General features: G+C 42.4%; 1 protein-coding gene across 1 annotated transcript in view; it reads left to right on the top strand.

Moving 5' to 3' along the window:
* The window catches only part of FRAS1 (Fraser extracellular matrix complex subunit 1), a 159,682-nt gene that overhangs the window by 51,445 nt on the left and 89,160 nt on the right, over positions 1–19,077 (top strand). The window contains exons 3-14 of the mRNA XM_034063309.1: positions 319–426; positions 2,551–2,643; positions 4,793–4,952; positions 5,507–5,640; positions 9,349–9,432; positions 10,053–10,154; positions 10,258–10,449; positions 14,031–14,120; positions 14,713–14,751; positions 15,820–15,967; positions 18,175–18,318; positions 18,748–18,882. Coding sequence (XP_033919200.1) covers positions 319–426; positions 2,551–2,643; positions 4,793–4,952; positions 5,507–5,640; positions 9,349–9,432; positions 10,053–10,154; positions 10,258–10,449; positions 14,031–14,120; positions 14,713–14,751; positions 15,820–15,967; positions 18,175–18,318; positions 18,748–18,882 — 1,429 coding nt within the window. The remainder of the gene's footprint in view (positions 1–318; positions 427–2,550; positions 2,644–4,792; positions 4,953–5,506; positions 5,641–9,348; positions 9,433–10,052; positions 10,155–10,257; positions 10,450–14,030; positions 14,121–14,712; positions 14,752–15,819; positions 15,968–18,174; positions 18,319–18,747; positions 18,883–19,077) is intronic.

Here is a 19,077-nt window from a genome sequence, read left to right as displayed (position 1 = left end):
TGGAGCAACCTGGTCTAGTGGAAGATGTCCCTGCCCATGGCAGGGGGGTGGAACTAAATGAGCTTTAAGGTCTCTTCCAACCAAACCAGTCTAGGATTCTAGGATTTGCCATGCATGGCCTTGTCTTTCAACTTTGTGTTTGAACTCACTGAACAAAAGGCACCAAGTTGTGCCTGAGGAGCATGTGGGAGGAGGGAAAGGTGGCCCGTTGCAGACTTTACTCTTCCAGTCTATCTATACTGAGCTATTTGCTGTTGTGTAAAATAGCACTTGCCTTGTGCTGTATGGGTCTCATTTAAAACTTCTGTTTATTTGCAGAATAACACCATTTGGAAGCCAGATTCCTGCCAAGAGTGCCGTTGCCACAGCAATATTGTCACCTGTGAACCTATCCTCTGCAAACATCCCCAGTGTGACTTTCAGAAGGTAAGTGGCTGCAACTGTTCAGATGCCAGCTGACCCAATGTCCTGGTGGTGGGAGAAATGTCAGGTCACTCCGGAGTTCCAAGCCCTCTCCTGCTTGAAACCCCTGGAATAGTTGTATGTCAAAATGTGTTTGGGTCTGCCACACTGTGGTACCTGTAAAGGTGTGGTGGGAGCAGTTCGGGTAGTTGGTCTTACAGTCCCTGTGTAAGCAAAGCTTCTCTTGTATTAAGAGGGACACAAAACCAGGATTCAGTGTGAGGTGTTTTCCTGGAGAAGGTGGCAGAGGTGAGCTGACTGCTTGTCTTCATACACTGTGATGACAGCTGCCATGTCAACCTTCTGGGCTTGGCTGCCTCCCTACAGCTCCCTTTGAATTCACAGCAGGATTTGGGGAGAGCAAGAGTGAAATCCTATTCCTCTTTTTAGGGTGTGTGTGACTGCCCAGGATCAGGCACAGTTCCTGTCCATTTTCACATCTCACTGATGCAAGCTTGTATGAAAGAAACACACGGGCAAAACCCAGTGTGTGAACCTTTGTCCCCTTCACCATGCTTACAGACAGAAGCTTGGTGTTGGAGCAGTTTGCAGGCTGCCTGTGCTGCAAGGGCTGTCTGGTCCCCAAAGGAAGCCCCTGAATGGGCTTGGACCTCCCAGCATGACCTCAGCTTCCAGTCACCCTACATTTGAAGACAGATTAAACATGCAGGTGGATGCTTTCCACCCTGATGAACAATGACAGAGCTGAGCTTGTTTGTCTTTCAGTTTCTTCTGCTTTGTGATGGCCATTGAGCTTTTGTTGTCTTCTTTGTTATCTTTCTCTGTCTGAGCCTTCATTAATGGCTACAGCTAATTGGCCATGGAATTGGTCTTGTGTTAGCATCTGGATTAATGGGGTAACATGCATGGATGGCAATGAAAATTAGTGTTTTAAAGAGGCATTGCTAATACAATTATATGGCTTTATGAAGCATGTTAAAATGTTTTCCAATATGACAGCATTAACGAGGAAATAATTTTGATTCTTACTGGTTCTCCTCCATTATTATCACTGTGTATTGATTAAAGCAAGACTGAAATATTAGGAAGATCTGTGCTAAGGAAGAGAGAAATAAAATGTGCTGGCATAACACAACAGCAATAAGTGATGTTGTTCATCTTAAAAAATTGAATAAATGAAAAGGTGGCAACTTTAAAGCTTATAAAAGGAAATAGATTTATAGTGTGAAATGAATCTGTGTGACTCCTTGACATGGGGACCTGAACCCAGGACAGTAATCTTCAAGACAAAAGAGTTTAAGTGTTCCGTAAAGGTCTGACCATTTAAATGTTCAAAAGCATCATTAAGGAACTCAGAAAAAAATAAAAATCCAGTCATCCTTAAGGCACAAAGCAACCCCTGATGAACAAGGGCAGAAATCACAGACCCTCTCCATGGTTTATTTCTTGTTTGCTCATTATGAGAGTTATGCTAATATTGCTGATCTTGTTTACAGCAAGAAAGCACAAACAAAACCAGGCAGGCTCTGCAAAAAGAATCCCCATTGGCATCCTAAACATTTGTATATAGAACCTACTGCTGTGCATGCTGAATGTGTTGAGTAGGTGGAAAATTTGCAAACATTATTTCTGTTGTGTGAACTAAAACAAGCCAACAACCGAGAACAGCTTCTCCCCAGCAGGATCACAGTTGAAGAGGGTTTAATGGTTTAAATTAAATTAAATGTTTCATTTTTTTTCCCACCTTTTAAAAAACACAGTATTGAAGAAAACTTTTTTTTTTTCACTTTGAAAAATCAAATTATTTCTTTTAGACAACAGAGAAAGAAGACTTGCGACATTTCACACAAACTCACAGGGTGGTTTGGTTTGGAAGGGACAGCTGGAGACTTCCTAATTGTGCTGTTAGGGGTATAAATTCTCCTCCTGTTTTGATGGTAAAATGTCAAATACAGGAAACTGACATGCCACCACTCAACAAAGGGATCTTATGTAGCACCATTACATATTTCGCTTCATACGTTTACTGTCTAAACAGAGCACCAGGTCCATTGAGGCCCCATGTCTTTACCTTCATGTTGAAGTCTCTGTTCCACGTGTGCTTATTGGATTCTTGTCTTTTCTTAGGGAGAAGTGCTCCAAATAGCCTCCAAAAAATGCTGCCCTGAGTGTGTTTCCAGAGCTGAAGGCTTCTGCCAGCATGAAGGACAGATCCATAGCGTGAGTGCTTGGTTATGTTCCTCAGCAGGGGCAATCCTTCCCAGTTTTTAGCTCTCTGTTTGTTTCATGTCAGTGAAGGATGCTTAGGTGACGTGCTTATATTCTATCACAATCAAATCATGTAATATCATAGTAGTTTGGTCATCAGGCTTTGCAGAAAGGGAATGTGCTGCTGAGCAATCTGTCCTCTTGTCTTAAAGGGAGAAAGTTTCCCACTCATTCATTCACTTTGCTGTTTCTGTGAATGATTGGGACGACATAGTAATGTTAGTAGGGGAGCAAAGCACAGTGAACTTGACATATTAGCCATCCACAAAGAAGGCTTTTGTCTCATCAGCCATCTATCCTGGGAGAGATTGATTGCTGTTGTGTGACCTGGGCTATGTATGTTGTAATCCTGAATTATTCAGGAAGCAGGTTGCAGGTTGTGGTTTCACCCAGTGGTGCTGAAAAGCCAAAACAGTAAGTGTCTACAGATGAGAAAAAAATAAAGATTCATGGGTAGCACATGGGTAGCAAACAATAGGTAAATGTTGAAAAATGTCTTAACAGTGAACCTAAATTCTGTGCATGGTCTCTTACAGACTTTTATGTTTGACAAGAGGAAAGTCAAGTCCAAATCTTAAGAAATATGCTAAAATGCTTGAATACATTTGAATATCTGGACTGCTACTCTACACCTGACATGGATGTTGTCACCCTCTGTTTCAGCATGAGGCATGACCAGTATGAATCTGTCAGGAGCTAGACAAAGACTGGAATAGTAGGGGTAGCACACAGAATCATAGACTGGTCAGGGTTGGAAAGGACCATAAGCTCATCCAGTTCCAACCCCCTTCCATGGGCAGAGACACCTTCCACTAGAGCAGGTTGCTCCAAGCCCCATCCAACCTGGCCTCGAACACTGCCAGGGATGGGGCAGCCACAGGTTCTCTGAGCAACCTGTGCCAGTGCCTCACCTCCCTCACAGGGAAGAATTTCTTCCTTATATCTAATCTAAATCTCCCCCATTTTAAGTTTGAACCCATTGCCCCTTGTCCTGTTGCTACTGTCCCTACATTCATCCTCTTCTCATATTTCTATATATAATATATAATATCATATTTCTTTATATTATATAAATATAATAATACTTAGGTAGTGTATTACATTGTATTTCTTGCTGTTGCTGCATTTTGCTGTGTTGTACTCTTGCTGCAGTTTTTGTCTTTCGTCTGTCTGTAAGCCTGTTCTTAGGACACAAGTCAGGTGAATAAGTACGTATCACCACAGGGATTAGAGATGTGTTTGTACCTGTGGTTATCTGTAACACACCAGTTCCACTCTGAGGCGGTCATTAAACAGTTTTTTTTTTGTTAGTGCAAAGTCCTGTATTGATTGTTGGCACAAATTTCTTCAAGGAAATATTTGTTTTGTCAGTGAGCTACTGTAATGCCTTATGACTTGACCATCATTCTGCAAGTATATATCTGGCTAGCAACACTGGCCCCAAGCAGTAGCTCCATAGAAGAAAATCTATATTCTCTATCTGGCAAGAGCTTTTTTACTCCCTGCCTAATTCAATATTGCATGTTTTCTGAAAATTAACATCCTCTGTTTGTTGGAGAGTGTTGCAATGCTCTGACATGTTTCTTGTTGAGGCCAAGTTTTCCTCATTCAGCCTCAGGGTAGAGATACTTGTTTCTGCATTAATGAATAAGCAAATCTGATGAGGTTTTACTCATTAAAGTGTGTTAAGTATGTGGGGTGGGCATTGTGGTCAGGTGTGTGTTACGGCACACGTCGACTATTTCTCTAAAGAAAACATGTCTATAAATGTAGAGTTTGCCTTGCAGAAGCTGTAATGGAAAGGGGATGTATCCTTTAGTCTGGATGTTTTGCAGTGGGTTGCTGCTGGATGCCACTTTGCAACAGGAAGGAAAATAAGGCTGATCTCTAGGTTTACTACTTTGCCAGAATTAACTTATTTTTAGCCCCAGTGTTGCAGCCAGGAGTAAGGGCTATAATGTGCCAAGATTGGCAGGGCCTGCAAAAGAGTAAAGTTAATATTAACATAGGGCTTGAAGGGGAGCAGATCTATTTACAGATCTCATCAGCAGCTGGATTCATGCTGTGTTTTCTGTGCCTTTGGTTGTGTTGTGCACCACAGCATGGCACGGAGTGGGCCAGCTCTGGATGTGTCCGGTGCTCCTGTGCCCATGGGAAGGTGAACTGTACTCCCCCAGCCTGCCCAGCCCTCATGTGTGGACGAGGGGAACTGCAATACACTCCTCAGGGATCCTGCTGCCCTAGATGTGTGGGACGTGGAGGTGAGTATTGTCTGGCTTCATTGATCCAAGTAAGCCACTGGAAATCTCTTTTTAGTCCCAAATATGGAAAGCTCTTCTTTCTTGTTCAGTTCTGTTGGGAGGACACTGGTGTCAAGTTTGTCCCTTTATTCTCTTTCTGTCCTGCTAACATGTTTACATTTTTAACAGCTCCATCCATAGGCCAAGAGGAAGTGGTAAGCTTTAAGCAGTGAGCAGATGTTCTTAATAAATCCTTATTTTGGAGATTAAAATCTGGAAAAAAAGATGCAGATATTTCATGTGTACTGAGGGACTTTGACTGCAAGTTCCAAAAATGCCTGAGCTGTTGGATATCTTTTCTCATAGAAGCCCAGTGGGAGAAGTTCGTCCAGAGCTCTTAGCTCCTACAGCTATAGCCCTTGAAAACTAGTGGAACTGTTAGTGTCATTACCTGCTTTGATAAACTGGAGTTTTGAATTCTGAGATGCACAAAATAAGTGTCTTGGTTATAGATGACAGAAAGGGGTTAAAGGGCATCGGAAAAGAAAATTACATTTTGTTTTCCTATCTCCTAGAGCCTTGCTCCTTTGATGGACACTTGTTCCAGGACGGGGAAGACTGGCACCTCGGTTGGTGCTCCAAATGTGTCTGCAGGGATGGTGTGACTCGGTGCTTTACAGCTTCCTGCCAGGCTCTACTGTGCAGTAAGGTCAGGACCCGTCAGCCTGCTGGGGCCCTTACACATTACTGTCCTCTTTCCCTTGGCCAGGGCCATTTCTCATGCAGGTGTACAAATTAGTAGTCAAATCTTCTGTGTGACGAGCAGGTGATTTGGAAAAGGGAGCCTTGATGTGTGGAAATGATGTGGAGTTGACAGTTAAGCTTACCTATATACATATGCTTTTGATAGGTGGACCACTCAGTGGATAAAGAACTGGCTGGATGGTTGCACGCAAAGAGTTGTGGTCAATGGCTCAATGTCTGGCTGGAGACCAGTAACGAGTGGTGTCCCTCAGTTATCAGTGTTGGGACCGGTCTTGTTTAATATATTTGTCTCTGACATGGACAATGGAATTGAGTGTGCCCTCAGCAAGTTTGCTGATGACACCAAGCTGTGTGGTTCTGTTGATATGCTAGAGGGAAGGAATGGCATCCAGAGGGACCTTGACACACTTGTGAGGTGGGCTGATGGCAGCCTCATGAAGTTTAACCATTCCAAGTGCAAGGTCCTACACCTGGGTTGGAGCAATCCCAGGCACAGCTACAGGATGGGCAGAGAAGAGATTCAGAGCAGCCCTGCAGAGAAGGACTTGGGGGTGTTGGTCGATGAGAAACTTAACATGAGCCGGCTTCAGTGCACTCGCAGCCCAGAAAGCCAACCGTATCCTGGGCTGCACCAAAAGCAGTGTGACCATCAGGTCGAAGGAGGTGATCCTGCCCCTCTATTCTGCTCTCGTGAGACCTCACTTGGAGTACTGTGTGCAGTTCTGGTGTCCTCATCATAAAAAGGACAAGGAACTGTTGGAACAAGTCCAGAGGAGGGCCACGAGGATGATCAGGGGACTGGAGCACCTCCTGTATGAAGACAGGCTGAGAAAGTTGGGGCTGTTCATCCTGGAGAAGAGAAGGCTGCATGGAGACCTCATAGCAGCCTTCCAGTATCTGAAGGGGGCCTACAGGGATGCTGGGGATGGACTATTCATTAGGGACAGTAGTGATAGGACAAAGGGTAATGGGTTAAAACTTAAACATGGGAAGTTTAGATCAGATATGAGGAGGAAGTTCTTTGCTGTGAGGGTGGTGAGGTACTGGAATGGGTTGCTCAGGGAGGTTGTGAATTCTTCATCCCTGACAGTGTTCAAGGCCAGGTTGGATGAAGCCTTGGGTGATATGGTTTATTGTGAGGTGTCCCTGCCCATGGCAGGGGGGTTGGAACTGGATGATCTTGAGGTCCTTTCCAACCCTAACTATTCTGTGATTCTATGCTGGAGGTCTCTTCTTTCTTCACCATTTTACTCTCATTGATTACTCTCATCTTTGATGGCTAATTAAGCACAATACTGTCCAAAGAAACTACTTTTATGTTTTATACTAAAAAAAATTATACTAAAAATATAGGGTTGATCAGATTTTTTTTTATTTTATTTCTGAGAGGGAAGTAATTAAACAAGATTTTTGGTGGGGTTTTATCTTCACAAATATCAGTGTTTGATTTGCAGCTGAAAGTTTTGTTTGCAGGACTTGTTTATGTTTTCTTAAAATAGGAACTCTAGAAATACAGTTGAAAGCAATCAAATGCAGATGAAATTCCCCTTCTGACTTCAAGAGTTCAGAAACACAAAACAACTTCAGCTGAAATAACACTATTCTTTATGTGTGCTTGGGCTTAGAAATTGACCAAACCAGTCAGAGAAGTCAGGCAAGCTCAAGCAGTGAATCAAGGTTTTAGTCCAGGTGAGAGAATTGGGACATTTCTGTTCACAGTGTTTTTGCTGTGGACAAATGATGAGTTCTTGGCACTTACGCAATGATCAGCCCAACCAAAATACCACAAGATTATAGACAGTACTTCACATTCTATACAAGTGACTCAGTTTTTTAATTCTTGTTATTATATTGCAAATGCTTAAGGGCATGACTACGCTTTTTTGTATTTCTTTTCATTGGGCCCATTGTACCAGTTGTCTTGGGCACCTTGGTGTAATCTTTTACAACAGCATGCTGTGCCAAGGAAATGCAGGAACTGGCTCCCTGGAAATCCTTCTTTCTGACCTTGACTTGATGTTTTAGGGGGTGCAGTTTCCCAGCTGTTTTTTAATCTACTACCACGCTGCATCGATGATTGCAAAGCTCCCTTGAAATGCATGCACACTTCCCTGTAGCACTGAGGAAGACAAAAGCAGTAGTCATAAACATTTCTTTTTCCCTATTGATGCTTACACAGCTTTCTACTTCTGGGCCAGATGTTTGTGCCATTAACACACCTGTTTCTGTGCATGCTAATTGTGTTTTGCTTTGTCCTGAGATACTCAATTAGATTTACTAAGTACTATGCATTAAAACAAATTTATGCTTGCATTAGATTTCCCTCTTTCCCACTCCAAATGGACTGCTATTACCTGCTGACTGATTGCACTAATGTTTAATCAGCTAATCATTAGGATTTAATTTGTGGAAACAGAAACAACTGTGTTGGTGCTGTGGTGTATCTGAGAATAATCTGCTGAGAGTGTCCAAGTTAATGCAGAAGAAAGACGATTTTGATGGTGTTCAAGGTATTGCCTACTCAGGTGCCTGGTGGAAGGGACATTAGCAGGATGTGCTCTCAATCATACCCAACATTTTCTTTCTTGTGCCTATATTTCTGTTGCTTTCTTTGTTCTGCACTCCCTGTCAATAGCCAATACATAAATTATCCCAGTATTAAACTCTCATCTTCCATCTTTCAGGTAACTGTGCCCTTCCCTGGGTGTTGTGGGAGAGGAACTTCAAAAATGCTTATTGCACGCAGGAGTGCACCTGAATGTCCCACCACATATTCCACCAAAATCTATGAAAGAGTTCTTTTAGGTCTGCTTAAAAGTTATTTTTGGTAATTTTTATATGAAGTCTTCCATTCTTTCTTTGAAAGCTAACAAAGCAGATAATAGTTCTTGGCATTTCTACACTACCACCCGACAAGCAAGTCTTCTGATGTGGTCATCCTGATGTGGTTGCAGGGAGGTGCTGGTGAACAAAAGGATTCCAAATCATTGGATGTACATTGAATTGTAGCAGGGGAATTATAGACACCTTTTGGATGGGTAGAGTTGAGGCGTGCAGGAGCTGTTATACTGATGTGAAGTGCCAGCTTAATTCAGTGTGATTTAAACCAGTCATGGAAAAGTTTAGATTAGGATAATTCAGATTTAAGCATAATTTATCACCTGTACAGAGTTGTGCTGTATGTATTTAACTAAAACAGTGCAAATGCCTGAGTGTAAATCACACATTCAAAGCCTCAAAATGGGGCAGTACCAGGAAAATAAATCTCTTCCATCTCATGCTTTAGTATGCTTCTCTACATAGCCTTATATAGACTTTTTCCCCCTCTGTGTATCTGTATATCTGCATACCTGAATATAAGTACTTTGTCTTGTGTATGTGTCTTTATCTGCATCTGTATACCTATCTGTGTATTTGGACCTCAGTTGCCATCCAAAAAGGCCCAGAAAATGAGATGAAGTAAATGTCTTTAGTTTTCTATATTGATCTCATGCTCTGAAGACTGCCCCAGACACTGGAGCAAAAATGAAACCTTGAGTGACTGTGGGTTATCACAGAGAGACCACATGCCTAGAATTCCAGGCAGTGATGCTGAGCCCCACGTTAACTGTTCATGCTCTTACTTTACTTGTCTCTCCTGCTTTCTGTTTAGGATGAAGTTATGGTTACACCTCCTGGAAAATGCTGCCCAGAATGTCTTCCAAAGCCCTGCTCGGTGTCAGGAAGAGTGTACCAGGTAACCTTTGACAAATCACACCAAAATGCAGCTGTTCACAAGTTCTGGCATATCTCTCTTTCCCTTCTCCCCAGCATCTGACTTTCTGCCAGCACAGATAGCTTAGTACAACTGCTGCTTTTTTATTTCCTGGGAAGCCAGAAGAGTTGAAAGAAATTTGGACTAGATAAGAATTTGCTGGCAAGCAGAAAGGAAGTTTTCAAGGTGAAGCAGATTAGGCACTTTCACACTTTTTTGAAGGAGAAGAGCAGAAAGCACTGGTGTATATCAAAGTGTTTATAGCTTTCATTGTATCATCTGGAATTAATTTAATGCATTATTTAATGATTATGTTTATGGGATACTCTGTTAGTAATTACATTTTGCTAATAAGAGTAATTATTAGGATTTAATAGGCCTCACCAATATCAGTAGCTTGAAGTTGATAAATACACACCACAGTGACATCTACCTCTTTCTGTTTGCTGATCATGTAGAGATAAGAATTCATTATCTGATACAGACATGCAGAAGGAGCTGTCGTATTCCACAAGTAGCATGGATTTCTGAAAAGAATTTGTCTATGATTCCATCATTTAAAAAGAGTTTTTAACAGTCTTATATATGTTCTTTTTGAGCAGCATGGTGAACAGTGGAAAAAAAATGCCTGCACTGCATGTATTTGTCACAGGGGGGAAGTCAGATGTCTGAGCAAGACCTGTGACTCCGTTACCTGTGAGAAGGTAGTTAAAAATCATTCACATCTGATACCCTGCCGGGACATATCACTGTGCCTGTGCCAACAGGTTCAGGCAGTCCTGCTCAATGCTTGCTGATGTTTTATAGGGGGAAGACAAGGTGCAGCATCCTGAGAAGTGCTGTGAAGAGTGTGTGCTTTCCAGGGGTAGCTGTTTGTATGAGGACACTCCCAGATACCATGGTGAGATGTGGAACAGTACTCACTGTGACTTCTGCATGTGTGATGAAGGACAAGTCACTTGCCAAGTAGCAGAGTGTGCCAAAGTGGAGTGTGCTAAGGTAAGGAAGGCTTTCTCGTTTCAAGATGGATCTCTCAAGTCTTGTGATTTCTTTCCTCTTTTCTTTTTTCTCAACTGACATTTTGGGGCTTGTTTAGTGCAATTTACCTTGAAAACACTTCTCAGGAAAGGAGAGGAAACTTTGTATTTTCTCTGCAAGTTTGACTTCATAGTGGGCTTGTGTTGTGAAGCAAGCCAGTGTAAACCAGTGACTAATTTAACTTGGCTTCCTTCCTCCACTGTTGCCTGCCTGCTATAATGGAGGGTCAGACACCCAGAGGTTTCAATGACCACTGGCTCTACCAGGAGCTGAACATGGGGAGAAGCATAGAGGTCAGAGATAGTTAAAAGCTCAAGAAATGTTCCTTTTATCTCCGTTCTTTATGCTGCAGTGGGCTTCAGTAAAGTGTCTGGATATGGAAGGCAGTGTTTCACTTTCCTCCATTTTTTCCATGCCATTCTTGGCATGGAAGCAAAGCTATTCTATGCCCAGTACTGTTTACTCCAAAACTAACCACCCACAGCCTCCCTCAGGTGAGGATATATTTGCTCTAAAGTGGGTGTGCAAAATGCATTAGATAGGGTTGAATGCTTCACACAGACACATAAATATGTTGTGAATTGCCTTTTAGCAGTGGGATAAGAATTGTGTTGTTTGTCACTGTGTTTGTTTTAATTGGTAGTCTAATAACCGCTTTATACCTATTACTCTGCAGTGTCAGTGAAGAGAAGGAAACAAATTGTAGCCTCCTGAGTTTTCCCCCTTAGTGGCTAATGCTTTGCTAGTGACTCTGCCTGTATGTTAAATCTTGAGTAGCAACACCCTTGTGTTGTGTCTGAAGTCCAGCCAAAATCTGGACATAGTGGATTCACTGAACTAGATTGTTTTAATGAGCATTCAGAAAAGTGAGAATCCACATATGGGTCATCTGGATGATGATCACACAGAGAAAATGTATCTAGGAATAAAAGTGTATCCTTCTACATCTGAGAATGTGCCTTTAAATAGCAAAAACGCACCGAGTGTGGGACCCAAACTCTTGTCACTGGTGTAGTACTGCTGACAATCATCTGACCTTAAATTGCTTGGGGAGATTTTGCTGGGTGGAAAGTCATGGCTGTCATAAAATCTTGTGCGTTTGCATCTGTTTCACTCAGCTTCCTGCGTGCTTATGGCTGTAAATTGGATCATTTACACTAATGATGATGGCATGCTGTCATGGCTCAGTAGGGAGAATTATTTAATATTCATGCTTATATCTTAGGTACGGACAAAGAATCCATTATTCAGGAAAGTCAGGGATATTTTATGGAAGAATAGCTGGAGATGTTAACATGTAGGGTTCAAAATTGGGGGTGGAGGGGTGTTAAAAGGTGTGCAGCAATTTTTCAAACTAGGTTCTCAAAGCAAACCACCTATTTAAAGCCTGAGCATCTAAAAAGGTGATACTATTTGTCAGAGAATGAACTGCTGCAATTTTGAACTGAATGAAACAGAGGAAGAAGGAGGAAGACAGTGTCCTTTGTTGTAGGCAAGAGTTACGGGCCCACCTGATAGAAGATATTTTCCCAAGGATTTATTATTCTGCATGGCTTCTTGTGCTTCCTCAAGGCATGACCAATCGTAGTTCACCTCAGTAATGCAAGGGGCACATTAATTAATTAATTACAAGAAAATATTTACTCAAAAAGCAAATTAAGTATTTCCTTTTTCCTTTGCTTTTTCCTTTTGAGTTGTAGGTCTGAGTTTTACCTGCATAAATAAATCAGAGCTGATGTGAAGCTAGGAGCATTTGGATTCATCTCTTCATTAAGGCACTCTTAATTTTCTGGTCACATCATCCTATTTAAAGTGTAACGAGGCCACAGATACGAACTGCAAATCCTAGACAGCTCAACATAGTAGAGCGGCATTACTTGAACACAGAGGTTTAGCTTCTAAGCCCTTTCAAACAAACCTGTGCAGCAGCTGCCAAATGAAAGTGTCTGTGGTGATTCTGACTAATCTTCAAAAAGTAATTTTCAGCAGTTTACTGGTGAGCTAGGAGTACAAGTAATGTGGCAGTCTGGTTTAGCCCTGGATCTTGAAGTGGATGGATGTGCTCAACCAAATCCACTCAAACTGTCAGAGCATCAGAGAATCCTGCTGGAGCACTTGCCAGCACCCCAGCTGAGTAAGCACACCCTTGAGGATGTTCAGAGGAAGATGGGTTATGGGTGCTAACAGGGGATGCTGCAGCCTACCTGAATAGGCTGGGATGAAATATTTCTGCTGCCAGCCTGCCAGCTCTGGGAAAGACAGAGCTTGCCAGGGTGCTGTGTGACTAGCAGACAGCTAGTGAGCTGCAAATGTGTTTCTGGTATTTGAAAGAAATGGAGCTAGTTGAGAGTTATGGGTAATGCCTATAGAAGTGTTGGAGGTATGTGTTTGAAGGAGGTTGTACAGAACATCTTTTTTCCTCTTTTCCATCTCCCAGCCCATCAGTGCCTTTCGATGTTCTCAGCCTGGAATATAATGAACAATCCTGGTTCTCAGGTTTTCTGTAGTGTGTTTATATATGTGGGTGGGGAAGTGGGCAGCGTTGGGGACGGGAGAGTTTACAGTACGCAGTAGTAACACAAGTTCCAAGCACTGCCAATGGTGTTTTGAAGTAATGATTGAAGAGCAAAATGCATCAAACCAGCAGAGATTTAGGCTATGTGTGGTCCTCAGTGACCAAGAGCCACACAGTTTCTCCTCTCTTAACCATGCTCAGAAATGTATGAGGGTTGCCAGAGCATGGCCTGGCTTAGTTGTTCTACTTTGATAAAGCTAATGGTGGCTGGTGCTGTTACTGCCTTACCTATGCCTATAGTAATTCACAGGCAAAATCAGGTGAGTGTGCCACCAATGCCTGTGCAGTTTCTGTTGAGTATGTATTATCTTGCCTATGTTAACAGTGTATGAGAACCTGGTCCAGAAAAGCTTCTAGGGAAACTGAAGATTTTTCTTTCAAGCTGTCTCCTTGTTCTCTAGGACAGTGTCCCTCTTTTCTAAATAATCAGCTTACACTTGAACACAAAAAGTTGTGATGAATTAGGGCACTTCATTGCTTCCTCCTGCTGCTGAATTCTTATCTTCCAAGTGAAGTTAGCTATGTGGTTTCTGTGGAGCTGTACAGTTGTAACCAAGAACAGCCTTTTTCCATCTGGTATAAATAGAGCATGTGCTTAGTAATTCTCTTGGGACAAAAAGTAGACCATTTGAAACAAAGGTAAGCTTCTGTGCTTTGAAATCTTGACAGTGGTCCAGTGAAATCTTAGTGATCCATGGAAAAGGGTGATCTTCTCTGCTCAATTTAGGGATGAAGTAATGGCCTTATCACTGAATTCTCTGGCTTTTCCTGAGGTTTGTTGAGCAAGTATTCACCAGGCCCATTTTTCAAACTGTACCCGCAGAGATGAAGTAGGATGGAGAGAAGATAAGGTGAAATTAGATATTGGAGGTTGCATTCCAGAGCAAGAGCTGCTCTGCCTCTGCATTCCACAGTATTTTTGACGATGTGGATTCCATTTGAATTGCTGCAGCCTTTCTCTTTACAGGGTGAAGAATTAATTCACTTAGATGGGAAGTGCTGTCCTGAATGTATTTCAAGTAATAGTTACTGTGTTTACAAAGAACATACCAAAGCTGTGAGTATCCTGGTACTTTGGAGCATGTAATAGTGAGTTTTGCTCCCCCTTTTCAGTTCTGAGAAGGGTATTATTTGCAAGTGTAGCAGAAAAATAATTCATTAATTCTGTCTGCAGACTGTGTGTACAATTTACAGAAAATGCTTGTTTACAATGTGTGTGTCTGCTGCAGAGTTTAAATTTGCCTTGCTTTCCTCTGTGCAGTATAATCAATGATTTCCCTTTAATATTTAATATGTGTACTCGCAGGTTTCTTGCACATCTCATGGAGTTAAAGATGCCTGACTTTAATCCTGTAAAGTAGAGGCTCCAGAGCTGGGGCAATGCATAGCTTTCTGCTATGTATCCTACTGATTGTAATTTTTACTGCAACTGAAGTCCAGTACTTTATTAATATTGTCAAGGAACTTTCATTTTGGAGTTAAATACAAAGCAAGCATTAATTATCTTGGTTTAAATATACTACAAATGGTCTTTTCATTGCTCGGACAGGTGAAGGCTGGAGCTCATAGCTGCTGTTTGCCAACACATGTGAGATAATGGGAAGTTTAATACATGTTTTTAAAGCTAATACTTCCCTTTCTTTCCTCAGATCTCTTTCTCTGACCCAAGTGAGGCAAAACATATTAAGGTGTTTATTCCGGTTTGTGCTTTATCCCTTTTAAGAGAGGAACTGGCGCAAAAGCTTCACAGACATTTAAAAATGTTTGCTGTCTCTTTTCTGCCTTTTGACTTTTTCATGTGGTGCCAGCAAAGCCTAAGCCACTGAACTTTGTTGGCCTCTGAGCAGACCCAGGGATGCACATCGCAGGAGGAAACAGGGTGTGAAAGGCCTCTTCTCTCCAATGAGTAGTAGAAGTAGACACATGTTGGGTGCAATAAGTAGTTTTGAAGCAAGCCGGTGATACCTCTTCATCTCTGTGATATGTGAGCAAGTCCTCAGTGATAGAAAACAGAGCAACAGAAGAGAGGAGGAGAGAAAATAAAATGCCTTGAGGGTTAGAAAAGGTGAGTCCAGAGGAAGCCATGAAGATACTCCAAGGGCTGGAGAGCACCTCTGATATGGAGACAGCAGAAAGGGTAATGGCTTTAAACTGACTCAGGGGAGATTTAGATTAGACATTACAAAGAAGTTCTTCCCTGTGTGGGTGCTGAGGCCCTGGCACAGGTTGCCCAGAGAAGCTGTGGTTGCCCCATCCCTGGCAGTGTTCAACGCCAGGTTGGAAAGGGCTTTGAGCAACCTGATCTAGTGGAAGGTGTCCCTGGCCCATGAGAGGGGATTGGAAGTGGATGAGCTTTAATGTCCCTTCCAATCCAAACCAGTCTGTGATCCTGTGAAAATTAAGGGAGGTGAAGAAGAAGAAAGGACATGGGCATAATGCTAGCTGAAAAACACCGTGCTTTAGGGGGAGTGCTGAGAGGGAATGTGTCCATGTTTTCATGGGCTAGGGACTCCTCAGCAGGCACTTTGTTGGCTGCCTTACTCTGGAAAGGCAAAGAGGTCAGAAGAGTTAACAGCACAGAAGCACAGTGCTATGTTGGCACGCCTCAGTGCTGAAGCAGCCCCAGAAATGTTTAATTTACTACTGGCACAGATGTAGCCTTGCAGTTCACCCAGGGAGTTCCATGCATGAACAAACACTTTGTGCAAAGGCTTTGCTTCCCTGTTGATGCTGACTGTTGTGCGTTTCTTATGCAGAATGGAGAGAAATGGGCAGAAGGGCCGTGCAGAGAATGTGAATGCCGGGATGCAGAGGTGACCTGCTTCCAGCACTCCTGTACACCCTGCCCGCCTGGCAGCCTAGCTGTTGAGGTGAAGGATGACTGCTGCCTGCACTGCAAGTCAGGTACAAACCCAGGGTCAGTTATTCCTCACTGTCACTGATGTTAGTGAGTGTTACATACACCTCTGGCACGGGGATTGTTCTGGCATCACTGTGGTCTTCACTTCCCCAGGACCTTTGTTGAATTGTAACTTGTCTTCAGTTTTCACTTGCTAATTAACTGGTTTCCATATCATCTAGTGTTCATATCATTAGAGTTCCTAGGTCCATATCATTAGGGTTCTTAGCGAGGTCAGACTTCATCCAAAAGCTCCCACTGATTTCCCCTGGTATATGTGACAGCTTTCTTTTGGCAAAAGAGTTTCTCCTTGTGTTTGATGTTTTGGAAATGTTTAGTCTTTTTCTTTTGTCTTCAGCATGAGTTTTACAAAGCAGGGGACTTCTCCTTTCTGAATCATAACATAGGTTTTAGAGTTTATGGGCTCCTGATTCTTAGGAGTGGAAATAACAAACCCACTTTCATTTTTATGCCACAAACTTACCCAAATCTGAATAGCTGCTGATTAATAATTGTTTGGAAAGGTTAGGTATGGTTTGCTACCTTTTCACGTTGATGGCTCTTCTTGTTGCATTTATGTAACTTTGGTTTTATCAGAATGCTCTGGTTAATGTTTTATCTCAGTAAAAAGAAAATAGCTTCACAGTTTAATTATGCTTTCATTGGCAGGAGTGCCTTAGCACATCTGCCATATTAAGGCTTTAAAGCTTGTTATTTACTGCATGCTAATACAAATGCAAAGCACTACAAATTGAAAAGTGAGGAAAATGGGGTTGTTCAGATAAAATTGTCATGGATTTTCAAAAGGGAGCAGCATCTGCACAGGCTCCTAAGGAGGGGACAGATTATAAAGTACTCTCAGCACCCCTCTGTTCTTCTTATCAAGAAGTGCCACTGCATACTGATTTATGGAAGTTTAGCTTCCATAATGGCCTCATTTTGGAAAATACAGGCTTTGAAATCATGGTTTTGGGCAGACAGAGCCAAACTTGCACTTTTGTGTCCTAAAAGGTAAATGGAAATTTCCTTTACTGAAGCCTGCGGTTTTCCGCTCTTTTTCTGGTTTGCATCACAGGGGATAAGAAGCAAATGCAAAATCCAGCCTGCAGCAGTTCAGTCTGTGAGCCCAGAGCATCAGTCCCTAATGCATCTGCTTCATTAAAGCCAGTAAAAATTTATTGCTGCTTCTCACAGATGTGCTGGGGGAAGCAGACAGAGAGAACCCATTCATTCTCAGGCAGTGTAAAGCATATAGCCCTGAGCACAGTTGTATTTATGTTAAAACCAGCAAATATGCCCTCTCACTGAGAACATTTGGGTTGAAGCAGAGGGATTTTTTTCTTGTATCTAGAGAAAAATTGCCCATTCTGTACCTTTCCAAGTAGTCAGTTCATTGTCAGACTGGAAGGATGAGGCTGTCCATACATTTGGAAAGTCATTGGGAAGAAATAAATAGAGACAGAGCCTCCTATAGTCCTTCTGTTTATCACTCTGGATTCATTGTTCTCTTCAACTGTCTTCTGTGGCTTTTGATTCCAAATTCTTCCCTGAGATACCTCCCTGAAAACATGCAGGTTATTTAGTGTAATTGAAGGAGAGTTTTCAGCATTGGGATCCTTTTTTGCTGACTTGCTGGAAAGGAACAGACAGCTCTTCTTCCAGCATGCTGAAGTAGCTCAGTAGAAAAGCAAAAGAAGTCCTTCCTTGGTCTCTGCAAACAGAGCAGCTGTGTCATTTGAGAAAGTGCCTGTGGCCATTAAATGTTTGCTATGGTACTGTGACACAAAGCCTTTTTTTGGAGGGGGAGTGGTCTGCCACCTGTACTCTAACCTGGCATGGACACAGTCTTGACTTATTGCAGGGTTTGACTGAAGTAAACTCCAATTCAGGTTGTTTTGGACCATTAATTCCTGATGACTTAGGATTTTTACTGCTGAGAAAACATGTGAACAATGAATAACCTGTTTATCAATAGCCTAGAAAATTTGAGCTGTGTAGTAACTTCTCCCATGCTAGAATACAGCAATATAATATTTAGCCCACTTTGTGCAATCATGGGAAAAAAAGCCTACTCCAAAGCTAACACACCCTGAATCACTAATAGAAAGAAGTAATGAATTTCTGTTTGATTTTGGATTATGCATTGTTTTGTGCCTTCCTGATTGAAAACATTGCTGATGGTTTTTATCTTTGTATCTTTCCTTCATGCCAGTTGAGTGCCATCCAGACTGCTTGACCTGCTCTCAGTCCTTTGATCACTGTAATGCCTGTCGTGACCCAAGGAAGCAGCTGCAGAATGGACGCTGTGTGGAGATGTGTGAATTGGGCTTCTACCAGGATGGGGGTGCTTGCTTAGGTAATTTCTGCAAGGGCTTATATCCTGTCAGATGCCTCTCTTCTCTGTTGCATGCTGTGCTTTTGTTTATAGGATCCCACAGGCTTATTATAAAAAGATTGACAGGCTCTGTTTGGAAAAGCATTTAGGCATGTACTGAATAGTAACCATGGCCTTGAGGTTTCAGGTGGGAGCCCCAGAAAAGTGCAAATTCTCAAACTTGTTTGCCAAAATGAGGCAAAATTGTTTCCTTTTATCAGAGCAGGGGAGTCTTGTTGCATCAAGATGTTTGGGATGTGTTCAAGGCCAGACTGCATAGATGGGGCTTTGAATAACCTGGTCCAGTGTATCCCTGTCTGTAGCAGTGGGGTTGGAACTAGATGAGCTTTAGTGTTCCTTCTCACCCAAACCATTATATGATTTATGATTCTGTGATCTTTCTCTTGGAAGCCTGCAATGAAACATGCTCAGCCTGTACCAATGGATTTGAGTGCTCCTCGTGCCAGGCATCCCTGCTCATGAAGAACAGGCAGTGTGTGACTTCATGTGGAAAGGGATACTATCAGGATCAGCTCCTTTGCACAGGTAACTCCAAGCAAAAAAGACTGCAGTGCTTTCTAATAGCAAAACAGCAGACAAAAGCTATACCCAGGCTCTTAGATACACTCTCTGCTGAGGGATCTGCTGTTGACATAGGTGTTAATGTTCACCGTAAAGGAAGGAGTGAACAGAGGAACTATGTCATGCTGTGTAAAATTGATTACTGGTTGGGGAAATATT

This window comes from Melopsittacus undulatus, chromosome 5, assembly GCF_012275295.1.
Source record: "Melopsittacus undulatus isolate bMelUnd1 chromosome 5, bMelUnd1.mat.Z, whole genome shotgun sequence".
NCBI lineage: Eukaryota > Metazoa > Chordata > Aves > Psittaciformes > Psittaculidae > Melopsittacus > Melopsittacus undulatus.
This window is presented reverse-complemented; position numbering and strand designations above follow the sequence as displayed.